At 55.3% G+C, this 12,287-nt stretch overlaps 1 protein-coding gene across 1 annotated transcript in view; it reads left to right on the top strand.

Moving 5' to 3' along the window:
* Nucleotides 1-11,283, top strand: part of SLCO2A1 (solute carrier organic anion transporter family member 2A1) — a 76,230-nt gene extending 64,947 nt beyond the window's left edge. The window contains exons 10-14 of the mRNA XM_065876214.1: nt 1,356-1,521; nt 4,065-4,228; nt 7,559-7,623; nt 10,078-10,201; nt 11,045-11,283. Coding sequence (XP_065732286.1) covers nt 1,356-1,521; nt 4,065-4,228; nt 7,559-7,623; nt 10,078-10,201; nt 11,045-11,165 — 640 coding nt within the window. The 3' untranslated portion in view covers nt 11,166-11,283. The remainder of the gene's footprint in view (nt 1-1,355; nt 1,522-4,064; nt 4,229-7,558; nt 7,624-10,077; nt 10,202-11,044) is intronic.
* The last annotated feature ends 1,004 nt before the right edge of the window (nt 11,284-12,287 follow it).

The raw sequence follows: 12,287 nt of genomic DNA, 5'->3' as shown, positions 1-12,287 counted from the left end.
AGTTTGGTTTCAGGATGAATCTGTAGTGCTGTGAGCCTCAGGAACCAGGAAATAGCTACCTTTAGCATCCACTCTGTACCGGCTAAAATTACAGAGTCTTATTGAGCTGCCAGAGAAAGATGAGAGACGGAGACCTGCAAAGATCTGAGAAAGAACAAGGAAGGTGATGGCAGACTTGAAAAATTAGGGCAGGTGAGGAAGAGGGCAGGTAAAGTACACCTGTCGGTTTGCATAAAGCAACATGGTTTTAAGTTCTAAGTCTGGCTTCATGTACAGGAAGGGCTTTGAGGCCCATGAGGGAGTGTGCTGAGCAAGGAGCCGTTACTTTTTTCCTGGGAGCCACCTTTCAACAGCTCTTCTTTAAGATTTTGCCCGGTGAGGTTGCAATACTTGGAGATGCCATACTTTTCAGCCTTGGTGTTTTCTCTTTCTCTTTGCAAGAAACTCTCCTGTCTCTGGTGGGTATGAGGGAAGGGAGTGTCACTCAGGATGGGACCCCCCCACCCCCTGGTTTGTCCTGGTCTTCTGGCTGTGGATTGAGAGAGACCAAGAAGGCTTTCACTGGGAGTTTAGCACGGGGCTTTGTCATCAGACCAGGTCCTAGTTCTGGCACTGTTCTTTACTGGTTGGGGAAAGTTACTTATCTAATCTTCAGGTTCCTCATCCACAAAAGGAGCACCCCTAATACTGCGATGGCTGGCACGCATGAAAAGCCCTCGGGCACAGTGCCTGCAGCATGAGAGATGCCCATTAACTAGGATTAGTATAATTATTTTAGCAAAGCTCTGAACTGTGGTTTATCGGCCCCAATCCCCACCCTCCCCTAAGAAGATCAGGAATATCAGATATGGTAAGATTGGTGAGATCAGCCAGTGAAATCCCTTGGTTGAAGCTCAGGGGAATGGAGTAACCTGGGTGATGGCTACATAGACCCAGAGACGGGAGCCATCTAGACCCTGGATTGCCTCAAGGGGCCTCAGCCCGAGCTCAGATGAAAGAGAAGGGAAGGGAAATTATTGCCTGTGACTCTCCCATAGCATCTGCCATCTCTCTCATCAGAGTCCTGACTGGTTGGCTGTCTCGACCCCTTCCGAAGTGGGGGATTTGCCAACCAAGCATTTCCAACGACTAGTAGTTTGGGATCCTACTAGCAGAAGAAGTAGAGGTGCCATGAGCACTGGCCAAATTCACTGTTGGCTCCAATAGACATAATTCAGATCCCTGGTGGCACTGGCCCAAGATAAACAGAGGCGCACAGGCACACCAACCAGGCGGGGAACACACGCTGGGCTGGAGTGGAGAGGTTTTCCTTTGGTCTTGCTTTGTTTGATTCCCGTTTCCTGTTTTGCTGGCAGCACATCAAGTTCTATACATCCACAGCCTCCCGCCTGCCGCAGGGACTGCTCGTGCCCAGACTCCATCTTCCACCCGGTCTGTGGAGACGATGGGGTTGAGTACCTCTCCCCTTGCCATGCTGGCTGCAGTGAAATCAACGTCAGCTCTGTAGTCTCCAAGCAACCGGTAAGGGCCGGAGGGGCCCCGGGCCACTGCCGAGTGTGTGCCCCTGCAGCTTGCTCCTCCACTCGGGATGGGCAGGGCTGCACCCCACTCATTCCCAGCATCCTGGCCTCTGGGCCACACCCACCCTCTCTCCACCTCCCCTTCCCTAGGGTCATGACCAGATGTCTACAGCCTAAAGTCAATTAAAGATTGGCCGATGTCCAACAAATTCACATTCCTGAGGCCTAACAATGCTCAGACCAGAAACAAGCCAGAGCATTCCTTCAGCTGAGGACTGCCAGTCTCACCCTGAAGGATCCTGATGGGCCTGTCTGTGTCCTGGCACTGTTGCAAGGCCACATGGACTGGCCCAGATAAATCGAGGGCAGAGGGCCTCTGTGATGTGGACCTGGAAGCTTAGAGCCAGAAGTGGTGATAGAGGTCATTTGGTTCAATCCCTCTCGACACTCACCTATGGCCACACAACTGGCTTGAAGTCTGCAGCTATTTAGGAGCAGATCTGAGACTAGAACTCAGGGTGCTGCCTCAGCCTGGGGCATGTCTGTGCAAGGCCAGGTATCTCCCGGCCACAGCCTCCCACTCAGGTAGCCCACACTCACCAGGCTAACTTGGTGAGGTCCTGGCCAGCCCTCAGAGCACTACGGCTCCCAGCCCCCCAGGACCAGACAGCAGCAAACCAAGTCCAGTCGTTTGTGCGGTTATTCAGCAAATACTTAGTAAACACCAGACACAGCCACGGGTGCTAAGTATTCAGGGGGGAACCCATCAGCCCAGGTCCCTGCCCTCATGAGTTTGTATTCTACCAAATAAATGCACAAGGGAGTTTTAGAAAGTAACCCATGCCATGAAGAGACTTGATGGGTCAGAGAATGCCTGGGGGCCTCCCTGAGGAGGTGACATGAGAACTGAACCACCAGAAGAAGAAAACACTATGAAGACCTGGGAGTGAAAGGAACAGAATGAACGCAGCTGCAAGGCCCCAGGGCATGAATGAGCTGGCACAGGAGAAAAGAGAGAAGGCCAGGGCTGCCAGGGAGTGAGGAGAAGTGTCATACCCAGCTCAGCCAGGGAGCAGGCAGGGGTCAGGTTAGGATTTGGATGTTCTTTTTCCTAAGAGCACTGGGAAGTCTGTACAGTTCCCCTGAGGATGCCCTAAGGAGAGGATGCATCTTATTCCTTTAAGCCTGTGTGGAGGGCACAGGCAAGGCTACACCCATTTACCATCCTCCCCTGAGAGGACAGGACAAGGCTGCTTCCACAGCCAGCTCTGCGGACAGATGGTTCTCAGGCAGCAGGAGGACAAAGAACTTGGACAAGATGCTCTCTCAGTTGCCTTCTAGTTGGAGGAGCCTGTGGTGGCTTCTGTGGTTTTCTTATCTTTATTTACTTACCTCTGACTCATCTATTTCCAGAAATAATCTTGACAGGTTTCCAGTAACAGCACAAGCACATCAAGACCAAAAACCATTAGCATAATATCAAGAAAAAATAGCAAATTATAAGGAAAACTATCTATGTTTAAAAAAATCCAGACTGAGGGAGGTAGCAGCAACACTGTATATAACTTAACTATGAGCTTCCTAGCAGCCAAAGTAAAAAGGGTACATAGTTCCAATGCCTGGTAGAAGGAAGCATACCAGTTCATTAGTTCTAATCTTGCCCCTATAACTGCTTTGACACTTACAGTAATTGGACCATAGGCTGGTCTATCAGACAGTGTGAGAGAAAAGGTGAAGGCCACCTGACAGGCAGTGGCCACCAAGGAGAGCTATACAACAGTGTTGAGCCGTATGGATTCGCAGACTTGAGACAGAGACCTTTGCAGACAGGAAGAATTCCTCTCAGGCAGAAAGTACAGTAGATTCCTCTGGGTTCCCACTGCTACCTCCTCCTATTTTTATCTTCCTTTAACGTCCCTGAAGTAAACACACAAACAGCAAAAACAGCAACCCAGGGGCTTCCCTGGTGGCGCAGTGGTTGAGAGTCCGCCTGCTGATGAAGGGGACGTGGGTTCGTGCCCCGGTCCGGGAGGATCCCGCATGCCGCGGAGCGGCTGGGTCCGTGAGCCATGTGAGCCATAGCCGCTGAGCCTGCGTGTCCGGAGCCTGTGCTCCGCAGCGGAAGAGGCTGCAACAGTGAGAGGCCCGCATAACGCAAAAAAAAAAAAAAAAAAAAAAAAAGCAACCCACAAAACCACTGCTGCTCCAGAGGAGGGCCCTCCCAGGCCCTGGTCCCCACTGGGTGGGCCGTGCCTGGCAGTGGAATCCTACATATCCCGATGCGGGTGTAACTGCGGGAAGAGCCCAGCCCACGCTGGACAACTGGTTTTGGTGAAGATGGTTTCTGTTGCCCAAATAGTGGTCAGAGGCAGGATCCATGGGGCACCTGAAACCCCCACCTGGTCTCCCGTCCAACCTCTGCATCCAGCATCACCAGCTCCCCAGGGAGGGCAGAGGAGCGAGAGCTGGAGCAGGCGTTTAAAAGTATGTGGAATCGAAATAATGACAGCAGGTTTCCCCCGTTCCCCTCCCTCTCCTTCCAAGACCTACTCGAACTGCAGCTGCGTGAGAGGAGGATCCGCTTCAGCAAAGACGGGCCCGTGCCCCATCCCCTGCGCCCACTTCCTGCTCCCGGCCATCTTCCTCATCTCCTTTGTGGCGCTCATAGCCTGCATCTCCCACAACCCTCTCTACATGATGGTGCTGCGGTGAGTGTGCCTCTCCTTCCCCACGCTTCCCTCACTTCGTGCCCAGCTGCCCCCTTCTCAGCTCTCCTGCCTTTCGTGCCCCTCAGTGTCCTTGGACGTTCTTGGGGTGATACAGGGAGATAATGCTGGTGCGCCAGTGGCGGGGGCTTCTGTGCCGGGCTTGTTGGGAGTCCCTCGCTGCAGCCTCACTCCGTGTCTCACGGGGTCCCTGTGCCTCCATCCCGCACAGGGAGGGCAGAGCCTGACGGCTGAGCCACATGACCAAGCCAGGCTGCCTGATTGCACGCCTGTAGATTCATTTATCTTCAAGTCCTAAAAGAACTGAGAGGGTGGAGGAGAATTCAGTTGGATACATAAAATCGGGGAAGGAAAATGAGGAAAGTTCCAGAGACAGAATGAGGGCCACAGAAAGGATGGAAATGAGAAAAGCGCAATGTGCTAGGAGCCAGGTCAGAAGGGAGCGGCTGGCCAGGTGGGAGGGGAGGACAGAGGTATCCTGTTACAACAGCACTGAGGTGCCCCTGAGGTGTGGACAGGGAGTGACCTCCCTTCACCTCATCCTCGGCGAAGGAGAAAATAAGGTTTCAACCAAGTGGGCATAATTCACCCCCTGTCTGCCTCCCTCGTGTCCTCATCCGTCTGGCAAGCAGAGAGGGAAAAACACAGGATCTGGAAGCCCAGGGCCAGGGTCAAAGGCCCACTTCTGCCATGTACTGGCTGAAAGTCCTTGGGTGTTGCCCACCTCACCGAGTCTCAGTTTCCTCGCGGATGAAAGGGGGTTAATGATATTGACCTCGAAGGATTGGTGTCAGGGTTATATGGTAAATTGCTTTGTAAATACAAGGTGCTCTGCATATTGATTAATTATCACTATTAACCAAATTATTGTTATTGCTGTTACTATTATCAGCTAGCTAGGTGGCAATGACCTAGTTTCCCCAGAAGACTAGGAGATGAGGAAGGGTCTGGGATTTTACCTTATTTACAAGTTAGCTTGCAAACTACCAAGCTCCTGTTTCTGTTACTGTTGCACAAGGATGCTGGCAGAGGCCGGGAGACTCCCGGGTCAAAGCCAAAGGACTTTGCTGCTCCCAGCACAGCAAGCAGTGTGAACCTCTGCTGCATCATTTGTCCATGCCCCCCAAGTCCTACTGGGTGACGTGGAGGGGCTCAGGTGTATGTTTCACCTGCAGCGGGTGTAGGGCGGTCACAGCTAAGGAACACTGAGCTTGGGAGAGCCACTGCTTATATAGACCAAGCCTGCTGCTGGTCTAGAAGATTTTACCTCATGCCTCAAGGATGCTCGTTGCAGCCACAACCCCGGGAAATGGCCCACGAAGCGAACAGTCAGGATCTTGCATTCTTAGCATACTCCGCAAGACTGTGTAGGGACGCTGGGAGCACCTTGCCTCCCAGCACCACCCTCTCCTCCACTGCTCCCCATCCGTGCATTCCAAGTACCCGTGCTTTCACCCAAGGCCCCTGAGTGGGCTTCCCTTCTTGCACCCCAAGTCAGATGGACCATGGTGGACCCAGTGATCCTGAGAAAGGTGTGTGGGTGGCCATGACGAGGAGAGGAAATAGGATAAGGAAGTCCCTGAGCAGCAGAGAAGGGCATCCCTGTTAGATCACCTCCCAGAGGGCTGTCAAGCCCCCGGGATGGGGAAGTAGTGGGGGCAAAGCACCATTTCAACCACAGGGTGGGCTTTTCTAGAAAATCTCTGGTCAGGGGCTGGAGTGAAATTGGAGAAGAGGCCCCAGTATCCCAAAATGATTTAAAGATAAATCCCACTGGGAAAGATGAAAGAATGGATGCTGTGTAGTATGGAGAAGGGGAGGCTTAACGATGGCATTGTAGGTGACCCAAACCTTATTTGTATCAGTCGTGGCCTCCAGCCAGGCATGGAAATACAGGCTGGGAGTGAAGGTTTGCCGAAAATGTATCAGGAAAGAGAGGTCAGAGAGCCAGCGTTAATTCGGGGCTGAAGGGGCAGAGAGTACAAGGAACTCAAAATCTCTATCAGAAGCCAAACTGGGGTTCCCAAGTCCCATTTAGCTGAGAATCCAGAGGAGTCTGCCCAGGGATAAGGACCAAGACACAGAAGCTTCTACTATGGATTGGACCACTGAAGGCATCTATGGGCAATTAAGGGAGTGTCCATGAGATTGAGATTTGAGGCACTTCCCACTTGGGGGATCCCAGTGGGTGCCTCCCTGCTGCTTCACCCCAGTGGGTATTCTGAGAAGCTGAAAGAAGGTCTCTTTCCAGTTTGCTAGCAGAACTATGGAGGTAAAACAAAACGTGTGCAGAGACCTGGGGATTACTTCTGAGTTTCCTCCCTTGCTGGCCCCTCAGCCCCCGAATGCTTTCCCCCAGCCAGCTCCCGCTCAGGAGTGTGTGCACTCAGGGCACAGGGGAGCCTGGTGCCCCAGCTGGCCCGCCCCTGGCCCCCCACCTCATGGAAGGGCGTGTCCTCGCTCTGCTCCACGCCCAGCCGGGATGACAGGGCCTGGCGGTACCTCCTCCAGACAGCCTGCCTCCTCTCTCTCTGAACCTCCTTCCTCAGCCAAGCACTTTTCTCCTCTTTAGAGAAGAAGGGTGGGAGCACGACTGGCTGCATAACTTTCAGGACCCAGTGCAAAATGGAAATGCAAGGCTCCTGGTTTGAAAAGTATTAAGCATTTCAAGCCAGCCACAGCAGAGCACTAAAGCAAACACGGGACCTTTCTGAGGGTGGGGCCCTGTGAGGCCACACAGGTCGCATGCCCACGAAGCGGCCCCGAGTAGAGGGTTCTTTTAGCTGCACACAGGAGCCGACAGCCCAGGGGCCCTAATTACACTTAGTATCAGGGCTGTCTTCTATTGCTGTAAACACCACAGGAGCTGTTCAGACCTGCGGCCATAAACACAGCCTTCAGTATCCTCTCCGCTCCCAGACGCTCTGCCCTTTGCTTCTTGAAGGGGGCTCTGGGCAGCCCAGAAAATCACAGAGACCAGTGGTTCTCAAACCTGAGTGTGCACAGAATCTCTTGGAGGGCTTCTTCCAACACAGATCGCTGGGCCCCATCCCCAGAGTGTCTGACTCTTCTTCTGAGGCGAGGCCTGAGAATCTGCCTTGCAAATAAGTTCCCAGGGGATACTGACGCTGCTGGTCCAGTGATCATGCTTTGAGAACCATTGAGAGGAGCAACGGGAGCTCGGGGCCCCGGGGAACCCAGCCAGGCCACGTGAGGGCAGGTTCCGACGCGCCCTGAGGCTGAGGCTGCCCCGGTGGGGGGAAGGCGCAGCCCTGAGCCCTCCCACTGCTGACTTCCTGTGTGCCTTTTCAGCGTGGTGAACCAGGAGGAAAAGTCATTTGCCATCGGAGTACAGTTCTTGCTGATGCGTCTGCTGGGTAAGTGTCAGAGATACCCCCCTCCTCGTGGCCCCAGATGACGGGGAATCAGAGGGCTGTGGGGTGCAGGGTGGGGACGGGGAGAGCCCCGTCTCATCTCTGTCGTAAAGAGAAGCTGTACACAATCAACACAACAGTAAATGCCAGATCCCACGTGGGCGGTTTCCCCATCACTCGAGGTTAGGAAACATTCCATCTATGGCATTAACACCAAATGAAAGTATGTAAGAAAAAGGAAAAGTGGACGCAGCTGAGAATGCCTAATAGAACATTGAAGGCAAGTATTTCTTCATCTCTCTCCAAGAATTCGCTGTAGGAACAAAACCTCGTGCTCCTGTCCCAACCAGAATGGCAGCGGAGCCCAGCCCTGGCTTCCTTTCCATTTGACAAAATACACTCCTCCTACCTCTATTTAGCAAAGTGGGGCCCTCTGCCGACCAACCCTGCCTGAAGCAGCCCAGAACCCAGGAGGAAGGGAACTGTGCACAGCAATCAGGACTGGCTACAGGAGGACGAGCTGCCTGCAGGCATCAGGGAACACCCAGCTTGCCCTGCAGGTCCTTTCCCAGACTGCTCACGCTGGACTGTCCCTTCTGGACACCTCCAAGCACTAGATAAACACAGGGCACTAATATGGAGACCCTTGCAGTGAAGGTACACCAAGTAAAGGGACTGATTCCAGGACGGATTCACACTAAGTAAAGGGACCAGATAAAATGACAGATTTGTTGAGGACCCGGGCGCATGCACCGCAGCGGGAATACAGTGACTGCAGTGGAGGGACTTCATCTGTGATCAGGGTGCGCTTTCTGACCTTAAACGCTGAAAATCCTGCAGAGCGCATGGTGCATTATTATCTGGGAGTCTGATCTGCACTTCACCCCGTAGCAGCTTCCGTGATCACACTGGGGTGTGTGGGTGATGTCTCTCCTGGGGGAGGTGTGGGGTGATGAGGAGTGAATCCGTTTTTTCAGTGGGATTTCTCGGTCTCTGGCCACTTGCTCCTCTCGCCCCAGAAGCCCCCCTTCAGACTCTGCTCCTCTGGCCTATATTACAAGCACAAAGGACACAGGACACTGAGATCTATCCTGCCCTGGTGGCAGAGGTATGGTCGTCACCACAGTGCCTTTCCATTTATAACTTATCATTTATAACTTGCTCTGAAACCTCCACTGGGAAGGAAACCTTACATTCCGCCCGGCCCAACAGCAGCCAGGATGGGCTCTGGAGAGCCCTGCCCTGCTTCTTCCAGCCACCATGAAAACAGCCCCTCTCCTGAGGCTCAAAGCACCTGCTGCCTTTGTTTTGTCATTTGAGCTCAGATAACTCAGTGTGGCCACCACAGATAGAAAACCCAGGCTGGAAGGATCCATTCATCACCTGAGAAGGCAATTCCACCCTGGGTAGAAAAAAGGACTTGGCAAGTTTCAAATTACCCACTGGGACTTGGCTGAAAATTTTTCTGGACTTTATTTCTATTCAGGGAACAGCATTCAGGAAGGTCAGTCCTTGTGTCCAGTTTCCATCCCCTGTTCACCTAGAGATTTGGGAGCCAGCAGGTCTGAATAGAGAGGCTGGTTCTTGAAGGTTCCCACCTCTGGGCAGAGCCAGAAGCAGAAGATTGCCTTTTTCTTTCCTCCAGAAGCAGCTTCCCACAGGGCCCAAAACAGAGTCTGAGAGGCTGTTCAGAGTGGTTCTGAGAATGGGGTGGCCTGGCCCAGGTGTGGATCCGGCCAAGCCCTTCCCCGGTCCAGTGACTGCCTGGATCTGTAGCTAAGGATGTGGGGCTCATCCGAGTATTCAGCAGCCGTAGGGCATGGCCCCTGCTGGACCACTTCTTGCCACTCAGCTGTGGGGAAGTTCAGGGGGCCTGGGAGGTTCTGAGCAGCCAGGGTATTGGGGGTCTGCTGGGGGTGTTGTCTAAACCAGCAGGGCAGCTTCGTGTAGTGGAAGAATGTGGGATCTGAACCTCCAAAAACTAGGGTGCAAAGTCCAGCCCTAACCCTGCTTGCCTATGCAAAGGTGAGCCAGCCAAGCCCACCTTCCTCCCCGTTAAAATGAGGACACCCACCCACCTCCGGGCTGCTGTGAGGACCCGAGGAGTTGGTGTCCTTGAGAGCCTCCTGCCACCCAGTGGAGCCTAGCAATCCCAAGTGTGGGAACTATGGTATCTGTCTGAGCAGGCCCACGGTGACATCTGCGACTCACTCTGCCCTGGAAGGATGGCTCAGGCCCCTTTTCTCTTCTAAGCCTCTGGTGAAAGAATAATTCAGGCTTCATGGAAAGCTCTTCTGCTTTCCAAAGTCACTGTGGTTCCCAGGGTGGGGCAGAGCCGTGCTCATGCCCGTGAGCCGTGCAGGGGCGCTGGGGGGCTCGCTCCCCACCCTGCCGGGTGCCTCTCCTGGCAGCTCCACGTGACCTGAGCTCTCTGAACTCTCTTCCCACTGATGCCAGCCTGGCTGCCGTCTCCAGCCCTCTACGGCCTCACCATCGACTACTCCTGCATCCGCTGGGGCGCGCAGTGCTCTGGAAGGCGAGGGGCCTGCATCTACTACGACAACGACGCTCTCCGAGACAGGTGAGGGCCCGCACGCCGTACCAGGCCCCAGGCCCAAGCAGAGGCCGTCATCTGCTCCGGTGGCAACTGTGAGGCTCTCAGGCCTCCGAGGGAGAGGGCAGGAGGGGAGCTGCCTTGGGCAGGGAGCGGGGCCACCGGTGACCAGCATTTCAGGGCCCATAGAGAGCCGTCCAAGACTCAGGGGCTGCTCTGTTGTGGCCCCCCTTCTGCGGTCCCCACTGACCCTCGGGGGGCGGGAACAACAGCAGAAAGAGGTTTTTCAAAGGGAGAGGCCGTGGCTGTGGGATGATGATGCCAGGCCAGCCTCCCACTGCTCAGAAAGAGGTGGCCCGTCACGGCTCCTGGCAGAGGCCAAGGGCAGGCGGCACCCAGCTGCAGCACCACTGAGTTTGGCACCTCTTCCAGCCATCTCACCTGCTGCCTCATCACACAGACAGAAACAGCAGGGAGAGTGGGCTTCAGGGGGCAGGACGGGATCTGGAAACGGCGTGGGAGTGGCATAGAAGGCCTGGAGAGGGGCAGACCAAGAGGCAACGGGAAGGTGCCCCCTCCTGGCTGTGCTGGGCAGCAGGACCCTCCAGGCGGCTGGGTCTGCAGTGTTTCTCTGGCCCTCCAGGGGTCGCCAGGGCAGGGACGAGAAGCAGTGGACTGGGAGTCCCACATCTACTCCCTGCCTACTCCCTGCGAGGCCTGTGGTCCTGGGGTTAAAAGGAATGAGGAGAGTGGCCCCACCTGGGTGGGCCCGGATCCTGCCCTGAGTGGTGAGGACACCTGGCCCGGGCCACTGTGATGCTGCCCACAGAGCCTCCACACCCCTCACAGGGCCTGTCTCCTGCCCCACAGGTACCTGGGCCTGCAGGTGGGCTACAAGGCTCTGGGCACGCTGCTGCTCCTCTACATCAGCTGGCGGGTGAAGAAAAACAAGGAGTACAACGTGCAGGAGAAGGCCGCCAGCCTCATCTGACAGGCGACCTCGGCCGCTGCTCTGCTCTCGAGAGCGGACCCTGCCCCGCACCTGCCCACATTTACTAACGTTAACACGGCGTCTCCTTTTCATTTCTTAAATAAGAGAGAAAACCCCACCACCATTTGCCTTCCCTGTCCCCGCCTCCCAGAGCACCCCAGGGTCCCTTGGGGCCGCTGTGCACCGGGCCGGGGGGGCACAGAGCTGGAGGGCTGGGTCTTCCCTGGCCCCTTGGGAGGGGCCCCCAGAGGCCCAGGCTCATCCTGCGCAGTAGGGATGCTCACTGAGGCAGCTCTGCGCCCCCAGCCCCGTAGTGGGTGGTTTCCCAGGCGGAGAGACCTCTGGGTATCTGCCCAGAGGAAGAAGGGAGGGCTGAGCTCTTCCTGGCCAGAACCAGGCTGGGGGAGGAGGAGGCCGGCTGCAGACCCCTCTGCCTCCGGGTTCGGCACCAGCACAGAACCCAGGGGGGGCTGGCTCCCTTCCCCTCAGATCCTTGCTTCCTGCCCCGAGAGGCCACTTTGGAAGCTTCCCCGTTGGGAAGTACGGCCAGCTGTTCCCCTCTCAGTTACCCACGCTCAGGCGCCAGAGCTGGGACTGACACCCAAGGATGGGCCATCCAAATGCCGTCACGTTAACTCTAGGCCCTTCCGTACACGGGTCTGTGCATGTTTATCTCTGTCTTTCTGGGGGTATATCTCGAACTAAGAATGCCACGCTGTAGTGAAGACCTGCGGCCGGCTGTGGATAGCCGTGATGCCCAGGCCCCACTCCACGGTGTGAGGACAGGACTCGTCATCTCAGAGTGGTGGGAAGAACCCCTCCCCCACAAGCCTCCCCAGGCGCAGATGAGGTGGCTTCACACGGGCTCCCTCGTCTGGACTTTAGCCCGTGTGTCGTGGAGTAAAGGGAGGCCATCAGGGATGTCCACAAAACAGGTGATGAAGCCCAGGGAATGTCAAAAGCTGCCAGGCTGCTCGGCCATCTGCAGCCCACAAAGTAGAGGCCCGAGAGCTTGACTCTCCTGGCCCTGAACACACGCATCAGCATTTTCTCAGCCTCTTCTCACCACCTCCAGAGTGGTGAGCGCCTTCTCTGGACTTGGGCTGAGAGGCGCTTCGCTGT

Source organism: Phocoena phocoena, chromosome 4 (assembly GCF_963924675.1).
Source record: "Phocoena phocoena chromosome 4, mPhoPho1.1, whole genome shotgun sequence".
NCBI classification, from domain to species: domain Eukaryota; kingdom Metazoa; phylum Chordata; class Mammalia; order Artiodactyla; family Phocoenidae; genus Phocoena; species Phocoena phocoena.
The sequence above is the reverse complement of the archived record's forward strand: the minus strand, read 5'-3'. Positions and strand labels throughout refer to the sequence as shown.